At 32.0% G+C, this 18,958-nt stretch overlaps 2 protein-coding genes across 2 annotated transcripts in view; one reads left to right on the plus strand and one right to left on the minus strand.

Annotated features, from left to right (window-relative positions):
• Positions 1 to 3,566: 3,566 nt before the first annotated feature.
• On the minus strand, positions 3,567 to 15,196 carry LOC139496132 (uncharacterized). The gene is made up of 8 exons (XM_071284598.1): positions 15,083 to 15,196; positions 12,441 to 12,479; positions 11,279 to 11,557; positions 10,513 to 10,764; positions 9,657 to 9,917; positions 7,596 to 7,868; positions 6,175 to 6,501; positions 3,567 to 5,250 (listed from the first exon to the last, which is right to left on the minus strand). The coding sequence occupies exons 1-8, from the start codon at positions 15,111 to 15,113 to the stop codon at positions 4,532 to 4,534; spliced, it is 2,181 nt and encodes a 726-aa protein (XP_071140699.1). The 5' UTR covers positions 15,114 to 15,196; the 3' UTR covers positions 3,567 to 4,531.
• A 722-nt stretch (positions 15,197 to 15,918) lies between these two features.
• The window catches only part of LOC139496133 (uncharacterized), a 9,445-nt gene continuing 6,405 nt past the window's right edge, over positions 15,919 to 18,958 (plus strand). Inside the window, exon 1 of the mRNA XM_071284599.1 lies at positions 15,919 to 16,068. Coding sequence (XP_071140700.1) covers positions 16,044 to 16,068 — 25 coding nt within the window. The 5' untranslated portion in view covers positions 15,919 to 16,043. The remainder of the gene's footprint in view (positions 16,069 to 18,958) is intronic.

Here is an 18,958-nt window from a genome sequence, read left to right on the forward strand (position 1 = left end):
GGTATTGTATTTTGAATTTTAAAGGTAAATTATTTATAATATTAATAAAGCTGAAAAATTGAAAAATCGATTTTAAGTCTATAAATACATTATACTACCATGTATGGAGTAAAACTGTACCAATCTAGCTGTTAAAATCATCACAACAAGAGGAGATGCATGTAAAGTACAATATGTTTACCTTAACTTCTGACCAACAAAACCAGGAAATGACAGTGGAGATACGATCTCTCTTTTTTTGCTGAGAGAAGTGACAAAAATTATGTTTACTACATTGAATTCTAGATTATATAAATGCCAATTGGTAATCGGAATTAAAGACCTAAATTGAGCAGAAAATCGACTCAAAGAAAGACAAAGTCTTTAAACTATCCTACTGAAAATATTTGCAATTTCAGGAGCCAATAATTGGCTCTCATTAACCGTTCCTCCTTTAAAAACAATGTTGTAGGTATATCTAATTAAGCATTTCATGGTTTTATTTTCCCCTTTTAGCGAAAATAGGAGATATCCATTTTTTATTACTTTCCTGTTAAGTTGGAGTTCAGTGGCGGATCCAGGGGGGGGGGGTTCCGGGGGTGCGCACCCCCCCTTTATTTTTGCCGATCAATGCATTTGTATCGGGTCATATGTTTTGCACCCCCCCCCCCCTTTGCCCTGGGTGCCCTGGGTTAGCACCCCCCCTTCGAAAATTCCTGCATCCGCCCCTGGAGTTAAGCGCTAGTCCATCCCAGCTCCCGACATGCATGCATGCAGTCGATGCTGATCTTTATTATATGGTCCATGCAATTGTGTTAAAAATTTAGAAAAAATAATGTTGAAGCGGTGCTTTGGTTATTACCGTGAAACATCATTTGTGGCAGGTGGACGGATGTAAGGATGGACATTTGCATTACTTTATAAGCACTGGTTTCGATTATGTTATTAAAAAAACGTAGAAAGTACAATGACTTAAAGAAAAAAGTAAAACAACATTATTGATTGAGTCACTTGAAAACAGAAACAAACTCTGGACTAACGTGTTCCTAAACCTTGGGTATAATGAGTTCAGTTATAGAAGTGGTACTATTGGTGTTTCTCATTTAAAGTTAAGTGTAATGGAAACAGCACTTGCCGTCAAACCCCCAATCTATGTCATGCTTAATAAACTTTATATGCATATATATTCATTCAAATTCATGACAAATGACTATAACTTGATCAGAGTATTATTTATTTACATTTTTCCTGGTGTAAATAGTTCAGAACGTTTAATAACTTATTTCCAAAGAGACTCAAAATATACCAAAGGGAAATTCAAACTCTCAATGCAAGTCGAAAATAAACTGACAACACGATGACAAAAAAGAAAAGAAAAGACTAAAAGACTAAACACAGCATAGAATACTGAACAACATGATAAGCTGATAACTACGTGATCACCTGTGCAATGGATGCATTTGCATTGGTATTGATAAAACATGTGCACCAAGAAATTGCTAACATTTTCAGACTGTGTTCCGTCCAGAAAGAGAGAACGCATTACAAGGCTTACTATTTATTTTTTAAATACATAACTGAAACCATTGCACATTACATTTGTATTTTATGAATCTATTCTAATTGATGAGGTATCAATGCAGATAATAGAAATATGTATAATGGGAATTAACAAAATCATCGGAAATAGTTATGAATATTATAACAATTAAAAAATTACGAATTCAACACTAGCGTACTCTCTTCATACATCAAATATTTAGTATTATCAATGAGTAATTGTCAAAGGGTAATCCTGTTTTTTCCTCATAGTTATGATAATATGACGTTTCCGATAATAATTGTTTAACAGTGGATTTAAAAAAAGTCGAGTATTCATACTTAGAAATGCAGGATGTTATTTTCCATGTATGTACCAGGTGCGTGTTGGTCATCAGCACATCTCTATATTTTGAAATTGAAAATGTTATGGTACTTACATGATCAAGGCTATTTTCCATTGAAATCATTATATAACAATGAATCGATTTACATGTACTTCTGCATCTAGACTATCGACCCCCAAGATTTTATCTGCACAGTAACAAGTGTTTCTTATTTACTCATTTACAAATGTACAATATGCGTCCCCCTAATTTCAAGTCATATTAATTTGATAAATAACGTTTTCTACTAACTAAAGAAAGATTGACATTTGGCAGTTTTGTTTTTGGCCTTCTTGCCTTCATGTCAAGTTTTCTCCCTGCTACAAAGACCATCGGAGACCGGTGGAGACCCGCGGCTGCATATACTTGTTTTGATCGATGGATAGAGTGGAAAAACTAACTGAGGAATCATTGACCGATAAAATTGGTCAAACAGTTATGAGATAAATGCTTTTATGGTCTTTTATATATACTCCAAAACTTTTACAAAATAACAATAAGGGGTACGTACGGAACTTATTTTCCTGAAGTTTTTCCAAAAACAAATTCTTCTATCAAATTTATAAATATAATGTTTCAAGTTGGGTTTTTTCTTCTTCTGAAAAATGTCTTTTTTTGGATAATCTTGTTTACAAATTTCAAGTTTTAAAAGATGTATCCATTGAATATTGAATGACACTTGAAAAAAAAGGAAAAAAAAGTATTTCAAATTTAAAATATGCCCAGAATTGATGCTCAGAAAAAGATATCTGATCTAACTTAAATTTAAATGTATAGTAAGTGACTTTATACTAGTAAAACGTTTCAAGTTACAATATGTTTAATGTTTGATATAGTGACTGAAATGGCATTAATAATGATAATAATAATTAAGAAATAATTCTTTCATGCCACGCTCTATACGCTCGAAATGTCGCCATTTTGATTTCATGAACAAAAACGTTATAGAAAAATCAACAGTTGATCAATAAAAAAAAGTACAGAAACATTTAAACTTACTTTTAGAATGTTTTTATTTAATTTCCTAGCGAGCAACACCAACAAAAATGTCCATTTTGATCTCTGGCGTTGTTCAAAATTTATCTGACGTTGCAATTTCAATTATGACGTCAATCACGTGCAGTCCATGTTCTATTCAAATCAGAACATGGCTTTGTACCCAAAGCTAAAGAAGAACGTCATATTAGAATAGATAATATAAACGCATCAGATATTTAATGTGCGGGATATATACATACAAACAATTCCGGTCGGAATCAGAAAGAGACTTCCTATTGTTGGTATATGGACATTTCAACGCTCTCTGTAAGTCAAAGAATTATTACAACAACTTTTTTGTATGCTTTCCTAACAAGTCTTGAGTTTACCGATGTAGTGCATAAGGGGACCACACAAACTGTGTAATATTATGTTGTACTTCTAAATAAAACAAAGAAAAAAAGTCCACAATATATATACAATGTCATTAGCAATTTCACATGAAATATATTTCAAGATTTTTATTTGAAGTAGTCATCAACTTAAAATTAAGCATACAGGACCTGTAGTATGATTGCTAATACAACTGAACTATCTGAGTTCAAATGAAATAAAACAGATCGTAGGTCTTTGTACTGTCTTCAACAATGACCAAACCTAATATCAGAAAGGAATGCTAAAGTATTAAAATTAAAATATTTAATATGAATAAATAATCAATGTTTATTGCACACTGAACCAGAAATATGATCATTTGTCATGTAAAAAGTGCAAACAATGTTTCTGTTGACTAACCACAGCTATTTGGTCATTTTTTAAATACAGTTTCTCGACCAGATGTATTCCCAACTGTTCACCAATTTAATCTGAATTTGCGTATGGAAAAATAGTTAGAACATAGTGAATGACCACTGAAAATCTATAAGACGGAGGATTCTTAACTCGCACTAGTCGCTAAATTTTAGTCTTTAAATGTCTTAGTGACCTAGCTTAACATGCATATGATCTAAAAAGTTTAAACAATTTTTTATTTAGTCATGTTCATTCTTTCAATCAATTTTCAGACTTATTTGCTGTCGAAACTGAGTAATGTTCACCAAATTCGCTTGCAGACAATTTAATATAAATTTAAAATATCTCTTCAGTATGATTTAGATGTGTACAGGGAAAGTATTGAATTAACCGCAGTATATACGTCCGAAAATTGATTGAAAGACTGAAAATGTCGTAATAATTTATTGTTCGGTCCTTTTACATCTGTTTAGATTAATATAACCGTTTCAGAACAAAATTTCTTTACGAGAGACAATATGAAAGATGGAGATGTATTGTGATTGTCAATGAGACAACTATCCACCAAAGTTTAAATGAAGTGGACGTTAGTAAATATAGACAACCGTACGACCTTCAATAATAAGAACAATTCATACTGTATAATATGTTATCAAAGGTCCCGACATGAAAAATATGAACCAAATAAAAACAAAAACGTTAAAAAAAACATCATTCCACATAGAAATCAAATAATTAACAGTAAGAAACCCACTACTTAACAGGGATGACATAAGGTGCTCTATACAGGTCAAACATAATCTGGATGTAAGTCATAGTTGGAGATTGATGTAACTCATCTCTTTTGTCATGTACGTTTAAAATTCATGATCGTCACACCTAGACGTAGTAGATGAGATACTGCTATTTCTTTCATTTGTAATTTCAGTGTACTTATGCATTTCTTGACGTTCTTGTAAAACTATTTCGTACGGATTTTCATACCCATCTCCACCGATGCCCACCATGGAATAACTTGATGTGCAACTATCAGAGTCAATACTTATTTGACTGTTGATATCGCTTGGTATTTCTTTATTTGTATTTGTGTTACACTGATTGCAATTTTGGTAATTTGTCGTACTTGGCATAGCAGTTGATGATACTACGGACATATCCATTTTCGAAGCGTCCAAATCATTCGAGGATATCAAAATTCGTTGTCCAGGTTCTTCTGTTATCTCGGGTTGTAGTAATCTATTCACGAAGGAGTTTTGGATCACTTCAACTGGTGCAACATCCTCATAAACAGTATTTGAGGAAGCTGACAAACTTTGGCGTTCTAAATTCTGATCGTGATTTTCGTTGGGGTTAGGAGAACGTACAGTATTGTCAGCCCGTATTGATGTTGTCTCAATTTCATCATAAGTATGATAATGGTGGTTTTCAGGTTCATCATGTTGTTTGTGAAACCGAGTCCTAATTAGTTTTGAAAAGCAACAGACGTGAACAATAAGAAAGTAAACACATATAACCGTAGATATGCTGTACAGTGTCGCAAAGTACTTCCTCTTACTTTTGCTCAGTGGAATATTATCTGAAATTGTTATAAAAACAAACATTATAGTTACTTATTTAGTTTTTTCAAGTTGTCAACATGTAATAATATTGGTTTCTTAAATCTGCAGTTGATTCATTTAGACATGCAATTTTTTATGTTGCCAACAGAATAAAATATAGTAATCGCCATATGACGTTAGATTAGAACGAATTTCTTTAGAGTTGAATATTTATTCTGTTTCGTCTTTTACTCATATGAAGTGAACTAATATATTAATTATGTTTGATTAATATCTTTATCAAGGAATCTGCATATAAATTCGAGATAATTAGAAAACAAATTATAATGTTGATTCATTTATGTTCGTAAGTATAAATGTTCGTGGATTGAGAAAAAGCTTGCATTTTCGTGGATATTAGATAGCCAAGTCTGCATTCATGTGTAATTGTATTCGGGGTTTACCGATATCCACGAAATCAACGAAAATTGGTATCCAACGAATAATATTGAATCCACAGAATATAAAAATAAAATATTGTGGAGGAAGAAACTACCGAACACCTAATTGTGTCAAGTGTTCTAACGAATAAAAGGATATTGGCATGTTTTAAAATCTAATGGAACATCAATTTATGTACAAACATTTATTCCCAATACATTATAAAATCGATTTAAGATTGACGAATTTAATCAAAACTTTACGAAAGGCATCACAATTTGCAAATGTCATTTTTGAACAATAAATTACGTAGTTGGATAATAATGAAGGAACAGATTTGGATTAATTCGAAATAATAATTCCGTGGTACATTTAAGATATAAATTGTATTCTGTATATATAAACGCAAGACTGTCAATTTGATGACACGTAGATGCCCCCTTGAATGCAGCAATGCTTTAACAAAACAATATTCAGTAACAAGAGATGTAGCATGACGTCTTGTAAGCTTATCTACTTACTATTGTCTTTTATTTCAAATTCATAATCGCTTGACCCAAAACGATTCTTTGCTGTAATACGATAGACTTGAAAGTCCAGTACCATATGTTCAATCAAAATTTCATAACCGTGTATTCCTAATTGGTAATCAAATTCGGTGTAGTGCAATACATAATTCAAAATATTGAAATTGTTGCGTTTCCTATTTTTCGTTTGATCGCTTCCTAATTTTTCAATGTATATTTCTTCTACATCCGGGTAGCTGTACAAGTAGAAGGACAGTGTAATTGATTGTCCAATTTCTCCAATTTTGACATTGCTGTTTTCTTTTGGAAATACAGGTGGACCTTACAAAACACAAAAGAAAGACTAATAAGTACATATTAAAGTAGAAAAGTACTATTGCAAAAAATGTTTGCAATACGATATCCTGACGAAAACAGAGTCAGATTAATTATTTGTGGTCATTTTAAATGTGTTGGGCTTGACTGATTTTTTTTAAAAAGATTGATTTCATTTGAATAAGATTTATTACTTTGGAAAATCAAAATCCCTGGATTTGAGACGACATTACCTCATTGTACAAGCACACCACTATGCCGAAACCAAAGGTTACCTCAACTGCCTTGGATATGTAAGAGGCATCTGTCCTGCAACTCGAAAAACAGGTAAATATCTTGGTATAAGCCATTATAATCCTGTCAATTTGTTCTGTTCCACTCAATGTCAACAACTTACTTAGACTTAGAAATGTTCAATGAGAGCAAATGTCAAATTACAAAGAGCTTGAATAATTTCCACCGTCTTTTTTTTTATATTCCTGAACAGATGTCCTTATATACTATTGGTATTGTATTGAAGCGAAGTAACTTGTAATGACACATAGGAAAACATTTGGAAATTGACATAGATGTTATTAAGATATATATGACACAATATTTTTCAGAACGTATATTTTTGGGTAGATCATCTTCGAAAGATATGAATTGTAATAATGTGCATCGAATGCAGTGATATTGGTACCGTTAATTTTATTAGTACAACAGTGTTAATACATCTGCTGATGAACTGTCAATATATGAATACTGTTTGATAAAAACTTTCTGTTTAAAATCTTGCTTATAATTTCAAAATAAGGCTTACTAGTTGTTAATGTCTGTGTCATTTTGGTCTTTTGTGGATAGTTGTCTCATTGGCAATCATACCACATCTTCTTTTTTATACTACTAGTATTCTCTTTCACACAAAAAAAATATTGTCTGGATTGCCTTGGGCTATATTTAAGTTCCTCTTTTGATACCGTTACTATTATATGTATAGTCGCAAAAACAAAAATACTTGTAGCAAAACTTCTTTTTGAACTGTTTTAGATACAGTTAGTGACACCCTATACTATAATATTAAAAACAATATATAATCCTCAAAATAATTATTTTTTTACCTTCATATTTCACATTTGTTGACCAAGTCTGTAATACCAATCCATTCACAGATGGTATACCATTACTGACAAAACAAACATATTTACCATTTCTCTGGTACGGAAAAGGCTCCTTGGACAAGGCGAATACTTTGTTATTCAAATTTACTGAACGAATAAGTTCCCCATTCGTAGATAGTTGATCTAGTTGGTACGTCGTATAAATTGCCGGAACTCCATCGCAATCACATTCAATCGTTTCGTTCGTATAGCGAATTTTAACTGCAGGAGCATCTGTAATTCAGACTAAGAAATTTAATCTTGGAATAGGAGTTCTATATATCCTCCTACATAAAAACAATTCAATAAAGAATAAGAATTGTCCGGAATGTTCGAGCTGTTTTCTGTTCCATATTTGTTGATTAATATAATCGATCATTTGATTTTGTCTGATTTTAATGACTTCCTTTTTTTATTTACTTTTTTGAGAAATAAAGTCTCAATGTGATCATATTTGCGAGATAATTTAATTCAATTGCATTAATTAAAAACTTCAAATGTCTCTGAGTCTCGTTGTAACAAACAATGGGGTGTACAGTGCATATGAACTTTATGCAAGTCACATCACTATGGTTTTGTCTTTTTAAAGATCTACTGAAACCTTCATTCATATATGAGGTCATATTTCGATATTGTTTACATATTTTAGTCATTGATTCGCATGCAATATTTGTGACATGTGCCTTTAGCTCACACCAAACAGCAACATGTATATTACCGTGCTTGTATTTCCTATCATTATTTCCTTGATAGAGGGTCGCTGTTCACAAGGAAGCTATTAAACGAACTTCAAATGGGGAAGTTGAAATGATTCCTTCGTAAATTTTACGGACGCCATAACGAGTTGGTTGACTGTTATGGAATAATCGTTTCAAAGATGATATCGGATATGATTCTTACGACGTCGTAACTACAATCCCCTGCCATTTTCATGAATGTGACCTACCAAATTAGACTATTTACCGGGTTTGTAAAAACATGAGCAACACGACGGGTGTCATATGTGGTACAGGATCTGCTTACCCTTCCAGAGCACATGAGATCACCCCCAGTTTTGCTTGGGTTCGTGTTGCTTATTTTTTATTTTGATATGTTGTGTCATGGTTACAATTATTTGTCTGTTTGTCTTTTTTCATTTTTAACCATGGCGTTGTCAGTTTATTTTTGATCTATGAGGTTGAATGTCCCTCTTGTATCTTTTTTGTTTTGCTGTAATTTGTACAGCAAATAATCTCGTTTTTAATGTAAATAATTTATATTTAAGGTAGCACAATACAAAGATTTTTCATCCCCAATCAGACATCTTTAAACTGATGTAATTCAACTCATCTTTCTTTAAATTTTATAAATGAGGTACCAAAAGAAAGAAGAAGGAACAATCTTTCAAATTGTGACAATTTCATTATGAAATAATTATTACATAATTAATTGTTATGTAATTAGTTGCCATTCTGTGATGTCCATACTTGAATGAATTTAGCTTCTTTGTTCTTCATAGCATCCTAAAAGTTTTTTATAGATTCTTGCACAACACAGTTTGACCTCCAAAACTGTGTCTCAGATTTTTCCTATTGTATTTCATTCTCTCATAAATCTTCAATGAAGTTTGCAACATCAATTCATTAGAGACCACTAAATTCAATTGGGTATAAAATTTGTTCTATTGATGTTTTTGGAAATCTGAGACACAGTTTTGGAGGTAAAGCTGTGTAGTACAAGAATCTATAAAATATTTTGGGATGCTATGAAGAACAAAAACGCTAAATTCATTCAAGTGTGGACATCACAATATAGCAACTAATTACATAATAATTAATTATGTAATAATCATGTCATAATGAAATTATCACAATTTGAAAGATTAATCTTTCTTCTTTCTTTTGGTACCTCATTTATAAGATATAAAGAAGGATGAAATGAATTACATCAGTTTAAAGTTGTCTGATTGGGAGTGAAAAAATCTTTGTATTGTGCTAGCTAAGTTGTCTAGTAATAAAATATGGTACAGTTTAATGAACTTACAGTTTATGGTTAACTGAACTTCTATCATAATCGATGGTTTTGTTTTATCCATACATTGATATTTTGTCAGATGATTTGTACGGTCGGGTACAAAAGTATAGATAACAGATTGATTATCACCAATTGCAACTGTTGTTTCGTTCGATTCTAATTTTAAGGCAGTAATAAACTGTTCGGTGTCAGCTTTACACGTTATCGTTAATTCCATCCCCTCCTGTCCATCTATTGTGTTTAGATAAGTCTTGTTTTCGAACCATAATTCTGTAATAAGATAATGTTAAAAAACTAAATAATTGCCTCAGCAAACAGCTTGCAAAATTAATGTAGTCTTTGTTTCAAACAACATGTAATTTATAATACCTTATCAGTAGAGTTAAGACTTCATATTGGCGAAGTAAGTTTTTCTCATCACATCCGTTGTTCGTCGTCCATCGTCCGTCATCATCGTCGTCGTCCTCCGTTAAAATTTACTATAATCTTCTCCTCAGAAACTACTGGGCCAAATTTAACCAAACTTTGCCACAATCCTAACTTGAGTCTCTAATGTTACAACATGTATCTAATGACCCCACCTATCAGTCTAGATGGCCGCTACCGATAAAAATAGAACATATGGGTAAAATGCAAGTACTGTCTACTGTTTTGAAATCGTTATATTAGAGAAAACCCGAAGCGTTATGAGAGACTTTGCTCTTTAGTGACGAATTTTACAATTTTCTGCGGTTTTGCCTGCCATTTGAAAAATATAATAGACATATATAGACTTTAAATAATCAAAAAAGATCAGCATCAGTTACGGTAAGTACTGTTCTTTAATTCATTTTCCTTAACATGCTTAAGATAGACAACTACTTACTTGCTACTAAAAGCTTGACTCTAGTACGATAAAAACGTGTATAACATTGATAATCGCCTTCGTCTTCAGGAGTAACATTGTATATTTTAAGATCTAGGCTATAGTTTCTAATTGTTCTGAAGTTTTCTCTCTTTAAGATCTCCTCTTTGCTCTTAGCACGATAAAGATGGAGATCGAGTAAAAAAATAAGTGTTGGTGATAATCCTTCATCTGCACAGACTTGTCTACGTGACCGAGATGGACATGACATGTCTGCAAATACAATTTTTGTTTACAATGTATATGTGAGTGGTTACATGACATATTAAATCTAGGACCAATTATGCTGTTAAGTGAGATATTTTTAAATTGTTTTAAAGTTATGAACTTGTAAATGAAACATACAGGAATCAAGGGTAAATAAACGATGAAAAAGAATTTTGATGGTGCAATCATTGTTTGAAATATTTTCCCGCAATTAATTAATTATAAAATCTCCATTCCGTTAAGATTAACCAAAACCCTAACAGCACATTCGACAAGAGTGGTATCCAATTGTACAACATTTATCAGTCCAAGTTGTCCAAAACCTTAGGTGTTATGAGTGAACACAAATCTTCTTCTCTTACGTCTTAGCATTTAAATCATTGTTGTTAGACAATCAATGTGCTAACAATTGACCACATGTCCTTCTAATTGTTTTTTTTATCTTATTAATCAGTAAGATTTTTTCCGTTGAAGATTACAAAACAAATTTGATGCAATGTGGATGTTACAGTAAACTTACTAGAAATTTTGAGTTCCAATCCAGGATAATAGTTTAGCCATTGGTTCAATTTATAGACTCCAGCATGTTTTGCTGTTGTATTAATGATATGAATTCCTATATCTTTGGTCAATGCAAAACTATATATACTCATGTTATTCATCTCGCTTATGTAAATTAGTTCTCTGTTCCGTATAAAACGGCATTCTCTAATCTTGTAGGAGACCGGAAACAAAAGAATTGACTTGGTCCCCTCCGTTGCGTAAACTTTATTCATTGAATCGATTAGGTTAAAATTTGCTGAAATGATTAAAAAAAGTACGTTTGTTTCCTCATTATCGTCGTGATGTCTTCAGTATGCGTTTAAACATATGTATATAATGTTTTGTTCTTTTTATTGTTTTTATGATCTATTGTAAACTTATTTTGTTGATTTATGTATGCCTTCAACCATATTGGGAGTATAAAGCATTTATTCATTTCAATAAACATATATTAATCTCATAGTAATTACTTCGGTGATTCACGCATACGTTTCTGTAAAGGATGTGGCATTTAGGAATCGTAAGATGCATTACACACATTTTCTGTTTGAAGGGATTCAATCAACTCATTTGAACTCCAACATTTTTCCACTAATTTGTTATAATGATTTTTCGTAAATATTAAGTACGCAGTATATTGATTTATTATTGGTTACCATACTACATAGATTTATTCGTATTATTTTTTCATTAATATGAATACAGATTCAGCTAAATCCCTGCATATTTTAATGATTTTCACATTTAGCTTATTTTTTTGTCTCTCTAAAAAAAACCACTGTCTTACATTATGATGTTTGGCATGTTTAGGACCACATGAAATGCAAAAATACCGAAAAAAGATCAAAACGGATAGTCCGTAATCAAATGGCATAATGAAAAGCTCAAACACATCCTACGAATGGATAACAACTTTCATATTCCTGACTTGGTATAGGCATTTTCTGATGTAGAAAATGGACGATTAAACCTGATTGTATAGCTAGCTAAGTCTTTCATTTTTATGACAGTCGTATTAAATTCCATTATATTGACAACGATGTGTGATCAAAACAATCAGACATCAAGGTAAAAGTGTTAAAAGTTAGGATACAGCAGTCAACATTGTCTTGATATCTTAATCACTTTATCGAACTCACCTTGTAACAAAAATAAAACCGGAAGAAAATTACCATACCCTAAAATAAAAGGAAATATCGATATTTGATACTTATGTCGCATGATTTGTAATGGTAGAATGACATACACTCCAGAAAAGTAATGGATCAAGCTGCAAACATTTTTGTTTTGTGAAATAAATGGTATTGTCTTTTTTTTTAATTCCTGGTCATTTAATTTCTTTTCGTTGAGACTTTTTTTTTTTGGGGGGGGGGGTCCCTTTGTTATAGTTATACTATTTATATGTTCAGAACTGGTTAGTGAGAATAGTTATTTAACGGGTTCTTGTTTTGGGATAAAAATATATTTGAGTAGTATATGCACGTAAAATAATTTGGTGGTTTAAAAGGTGAGATCATCTTATATTATATGAAAAAACCTATGCCTAGAGTTTTGTTTTATTGATTATACCAAGGATTTTACTATAGATTTTTTTTTAAATTCAGACGAGGATGGCGAAGGAGAATTGAATTTTGAATTAAGAAAAATCCCCATAGAAACCAGGATTGAAATTTTGTATTTGCGCCAGAGGCGCGTTATGTCTACAAAAGACTCATCAGTGTCGCTCGAATAAAAAAAAAGCACCGAGGACAAAAATTCTTAAATCTTTGCCAAATACAGTTAAAGTAATCTTTTCCAGGGATAAAAAAGCCTTAGCATTTCAAAAATTCAAAGTTTTGTAAATAGTTAATTTAAAATTATGACCCTTAAACGTAAGTGAACAACTAAGGGAAATGCATATTTTCTAAAAGTAGGACTTCTAATGGGAAAGCGTTTTCTGCTATGTTATATATAACCTTCTTTTAGAATCCAGACACTACACATTCAGCTTACTTTCAAATAAGACGACTATTCTGATATTCTATCACTCAAGAGTTAAAAAATATGCACATCAGATTTTTTTGACAGACATCCTGCGAATCATTGATTTTATTCTTTTTTTCTTTCCCTGGTGAAGTGGTCTTTTGTTATAATTACAAACTGATGTAGCTGTTTTAAAATGTTCCGATACTGATACAATAATTGTGACATCACAAAGAAATATAGAAAATCTTGCTAGAATTTGTTAAGCTTTAACTTTGTACTTGTTTGGCTTTAGAAATATTTTGATATGAGCGTCATTGATGAGACTTATGTAGATGAAACTCGTAAATTATAATCCTGGTACCTTTGATAACGATTAAGTCGTTCTGCTCAAAATTGTTAATAACCAATTGTCGAAATAGTTGACTACAGTTTTACAAATGGGTTCATCTGATTATCTTTACACACATGCATTTGTATGAAGACGACATTTGATATGGAAAGAATGTTCAATGAAAAGATCAACTTCATAATTTATCAGGCGTATAATGTATTACTACTAAATTGGAAATCGTAGATGCAAATATCTTTTGAAAAAGTCATGACAAATGATGAACCAGTCTTTCTATAGTACACATACTCAGAATTAAGATGATATCATCACAATGCTTGAATTTTAAACGACAATGTATTTGTTGAGTTTGGATTAACAGTATATCTTTCAATTAGTACTAATTTTTCCCTCACATTGGCCACATATTTTTATTGTCACTTACAACGAACAACTCATAAATAACATTTTCTAAGTTAAAAGCATATACTTTTTAACTGATCATGTTTCCTGATAACAGTCGTTGATGGTCTATTTCGTTTATTCATGTACTTATACAACACGAACTTTTAAATGATTTACATTTACACTACTAAGACAAAAAGAAATGGTATCTTATTCAGCTTATTACATTTACACTAGTTTAAAGTTAGCACCACATGTTAATGTTATTTCGAATAGACAGAACAAATATTAGTTATTCCTCATGTTCCTTATAATTTAATTTAAAATTCCATTTTAAGCCGGAGTAAATCGTGAAAAACGATGATGACATCACGGTCACATGACAAAATTTTGTCTATGAGCTGAGAGACAAAATACTTTCAGCCAATCAGAAGACGTGTTACATCCAAAATTAAAGTATTCATCGATAATCTCCCCCCCCCCCCCGTCATACTTATGCCAACTGGACTGGTATGCCATATTTTGACAATAACGTTCAAACATTGTATAGGACAGCATAAAGAAAAAAATTAGTTCAAACAAATTTCAACTATTATCATGGCAAACATGTACAAAATGACAAATACATCAATTTCAATCTGAATATAATTCCTTTTAGTTGTACCAAATACTGGGGCATTATACTATTGCACCAATAACTATTCAATTCTTTCCTTTCATTGTTCATGTTGTTATGTATTCTAACCCTGTTTTTCTCTCTCATATAACCGCTGCCTTTAGTAAAATTGACCAACTCTTAATATTCTATAGATACCCGAACAGGTCAAATGTGTGTTATTGCATCAAATCAACAGTGCTATTAATTAGGAAAAATATATAAATATAAATATTAAAAGATATCTATGATCATATTGCAAAAAAAATGGAAAACAACACGTTTTATAATTTATTGCGTCCGAAGCGCTTTTCTGGATTTACCTTCATCAGGAACGCTCAAAGCCAAACATTTGAAATCCGAAGATGTATAAGTACCGAAAAATGTACTGTTATAGTAAAATGTTAGAATAAAAAGTTAACCCTTACCATTCTTCATGGCTACTTTGTACTGATACATTTATTTCCTTATTGTACTATAAAACATCATTCTGTGTGAAACTGAAGTTGTTGCTTCCGTCATTTGGTATGCAGTTTACATACACGTGTTTTTGATAAAAAAAAAACATTAGGAATCGAAAAACATATTTCACTTAAAATACACATCCTTGATTATTTCTGAAAACTGGATATGTAATTCATATTTAGGAAAAACAATTTTGTTGGCCTTACAGAATGTTTGTATTCAAAATAGGGATGGCAACGAGAACTCGTTTGCCTGTTATAAATCTTGAGATATTTCTTCTCACATTACCGCTCACTTAAGTGCAGTTGAACTATCCCTTTCGTAATACTATTTAAAATTCCTTAACAATGTTGATAATGTAACGTTAATCCTGCTTATATTATATTAAAATAATATTTTGAGGTAAGTGTTTTTTTTTCTATTCTATAACATTATTCGTTCATTCACTTATTTCAGCAAGTCAACATAGCGGCTCCTTGGTTACAAAATGTCAACAGTGAATTTGACGGTAGCTTACGAGAAAAAAAAATGTAAATCAAAAATGGAATATGTTTGGTTTGAGAATTAAATAAATCAATATCGCTTCCATGATTTTTTTTTCAAAACAATTAATGATGTGACATTAACATCATTTCCTAATTAATAAAATTTTTATTCAGATGTGACACGAAACATTACATTAGATTTCTGTTTACATGATGTGTGATCAGTCAGTTCCAAAACGGCTATCCGTCTATTTATATCAGACGGATATTCCGTCTTATCAATACGGATCTCAGTTTTTCTTCCGTTCGGTATATATATATATTGAGCGTACCTATTATTAGAAATATATTGGAAACCCCCTTGTCTAAAGTAGTCTCCGTTCGAGTTTTACGAGATCTCGCGAGATTTCCGGCTATTTTAATCCAGAATTGCACCAAAATGGAGGACACAAGTGTCGATATCGGTGGGTAGAAAAGTCCAAATATTTTATGTTTGCGTGTTTCTATCAATTTGATAATTGCAAATCAGAAAGAAAACATTCCAAATTAATGAAAAAATCTAATACAAACGGCATTTAAATGTTTTAACACAGCGACCGAAGCCGACCGAATTGAACAAAAAACAGAGATAAAAACAACTGTACGGATTCCCCGTCTACAACATAAAATAAACAATACGGATCTTCCGTCTACAACTAAAAACAAACTAGACAGGATTTCCGTCTACAAATAAAAGCAAACTATACGGACTTTCCGTCTACACACTAAAGCACACTAGATGGATTTACCGTCTTCTCAAATTAAATCAATGTAGACGGATAATCGTTCTTAATTTTTTAATTATGTTTACGTTACTCAGAGTCAGCATGGACGTGCCTTTCCATTACATTTTGAAAAGGGGGAGGGCTGCATTAAAATAGTATGAGGTCCTAAAGGATGAAATGCATAGGCACCAGATGAAGGCAACAGTTTCAAACTGAAAAACAGACAATGGGGACCTTTTGTTCCCCATAATTTTCTGTGAATCGGGGGGTTTTAAAGACAATAAAGTTTCACTAAAGTCAAAAGTTTGGAGCAAACCATAATCTGTTATGTCATATATTATACCTCAAAATAATTGTCTTTACTCATGAATACTACATGAATATGACATTGAAAAACCATAAATTCACAAACATAACTTATTGTTGAGGAAAACAGCCCCCCTTTTTTGCAAAAAATCCAGAGCAGTTTTGAACTATTCGTTTTATTTATCAAAATATGATAAATGTGTTGTTTAAAAATCCATACAGGGCAAGCTGTCCTTTTTTAGACATTTTTAAAAATTGCTAATTAGATCACCAGAAAGAAAAACAATATGTTAACATGAAAGTGAAAGTAGGTTTATATGTCAGCCCCCTTTTTTTGCAAAAAGTCCAGAGCAGTTTTGAACTATTCGTTTTATTTATCAAAATATGATAAATGTGTTCTTTAAAAATCCATACAGGGCAAGCTGTCCTTTTTCAGACATTTTTAAAATTGCTAATTAGATCACCAGAAAGAAAAACAAAATGTTAACATGAAAGTGAAAGTAGGTTTATATGTCCTTCAAATTGTACTTTCATTTTAGTATTCAACACATTTTTCGTTTGACTGACTTTAAATAGGTTTTATTTCTAAAAAGGACAGCTTGCCCTGCATTGATGTTTTACGAACACATTTTGCATACTTTCACAAGCAAAAATGATAATATAAATGCTCTGGATTTTTTTTTTTTATAGGGGAGTGCATTTTTCTGAATAATAAGTTATAGTTGTGAATTTATGCTTTTTCAATGTCATATTCATGTAGAGTGAGTAAAGACGATTATTTTGACGTATAATATATGATATAACAGATTACAGTTTGCTCCAAACAGACATTATAAACAGGCCGGGATTTTGACCAAAGAAGAACCTTAAGTTGGTGGTAGGGTGGGGCTCCGGAAAATGCAAAGGGGGATTTTTTTTTTAATTTCATGGTTGATTGACTTTTTTGTTTGGATCTTGATATGTAGATGAAGATGCATTAATTGATATATAGTCGGAAACCTTCATTTTTTTTTATAGGGGGAAGGACCATTTTTTGATACTTTAGTTCAAGGCATACCGGTATATGGTGACAATGGCAGATTAAGCACCCGCCACGCCCCCCCCCCCCCCCCCCCCCCCCCCAATTTTTGTGAGTGAACAAAATTGTTTTGAAACAATAGAAAATCATTTTTAAAGTGTGACACTTGTCTGGGTTTTTTGAAATTTCTGTATCCGCCCCTGGGTGGATTGCTATTGGGTGGAACAAAACCCTGTTTTAATATAATACAATTGTACTATACTATAGTCTATAGTATATATATAAACATAACATATTCCAAAATTCTTTTTTTTATTTGGTTCTTTGGCACATGTCAGGTCAGAATAAAGGGTTTTATGTTAGTTCCGGTAAAGGGAGCTCTGGAGGGGCAAAAAGGGGGAGCATAATTTTTTCAACTTTTTTATTTCTGGGCCGGTTTTCAAAATTCTTTTATTATTTTGATCCTTGACACATGTCAGGTCAGAATAAAGGATTTTATGTTGGTTCCGGTGGAGGGGGCTTGGAAGGGGCAAAAAGGAGAGATTAATTTTTTCACCTTTTTTTATATCTAGGCTGATTTTCAAAATTCTTTTTTTAGCTCACCTGGCCCAAAGGGCCAAGTGAGCTTTTCTCATCACTTGGCGTCCGTCGTCGTCCGTTAACTTTTACAAAAATCTTCTCCTCTGAAACTAACAGGCCAAATTTAACCAAACTTGGCCACAATCATCATTAGGGTATCTAGTTTAAAAAATGTGTCCGATGACCCCACCTGCCAACCAACATGGCCGACATGGCTAAAAATAGAACATAGGGGTAAAATGCAGTTTTTGGCTTTTATCTCTGAAACTAAAGCATTTAGAGCAAATCTGACATGGGGTTGAAAATGTTCATTAGGTTAAGATCTATCTGCCCTGAAATTTTCAGATGAATCAGACAATCCGTTGTTGGATTGCTGCCCCTGAATTGGTAATTTTAAGGAAATTTTGCCGTTTTTGGTTATTATCTTGAATATTATTATAGATAGAGATAAACTGTAAACAGCAATAATGTTCAGCAAAGTAAGCTCTACAAATAAGTCAACTTGACCAAAATGGTCAGTTGACCCCTTAAGGAGTTATTGCCCTTTATATTCAATTTTTAACCATTTTTCGTAAATTTTTGTAATTTTTTACAAAAATCTTCTCCTCTGAAACTACTAAGACAAATTTAACCAAACTTGTCCACAATCATCATTAGGGTATCTAGTGTAAAAAATGTGTCTGATGA

The sequence above is a fragment of the Mytilus edulis genome, chromosome 11 (assembly GCF_963676685.1).
Source record: "Mytilus edulis chromosome 11, xbMytEdul2.2, whole genome shotgun sequence".
Lineage (NCBI taxonomy): Eukaryota > Metazoa > Mollusca > Bivalvia > Mytilida > Mytilidae > Mytilus > Mytilus edulis.

Bases quoted from the DNA above. Each gene is read 5' to 3' on its own strand.
- LOC139496132 (XM_071284598.1), bottom strand. From the start codon at position 15,113: ATGTATCAGTACAAAGTAGCCATGAAGAATG. The intron at 6,502-7,595 runs GTAAAAAAATAA...GTGTTTTGTAAG, and splicing joins AACAAATGTGAAATATGAAG to GTCCACCTGTATTTCCAAAA. The intron at 5,251-6,174 runs GTAAGTAGATAA...TAACAATTTCAG, and splicing joins ATTTGAAATAAAAGACAATA to ATAATATTCCACTGAGCAAA.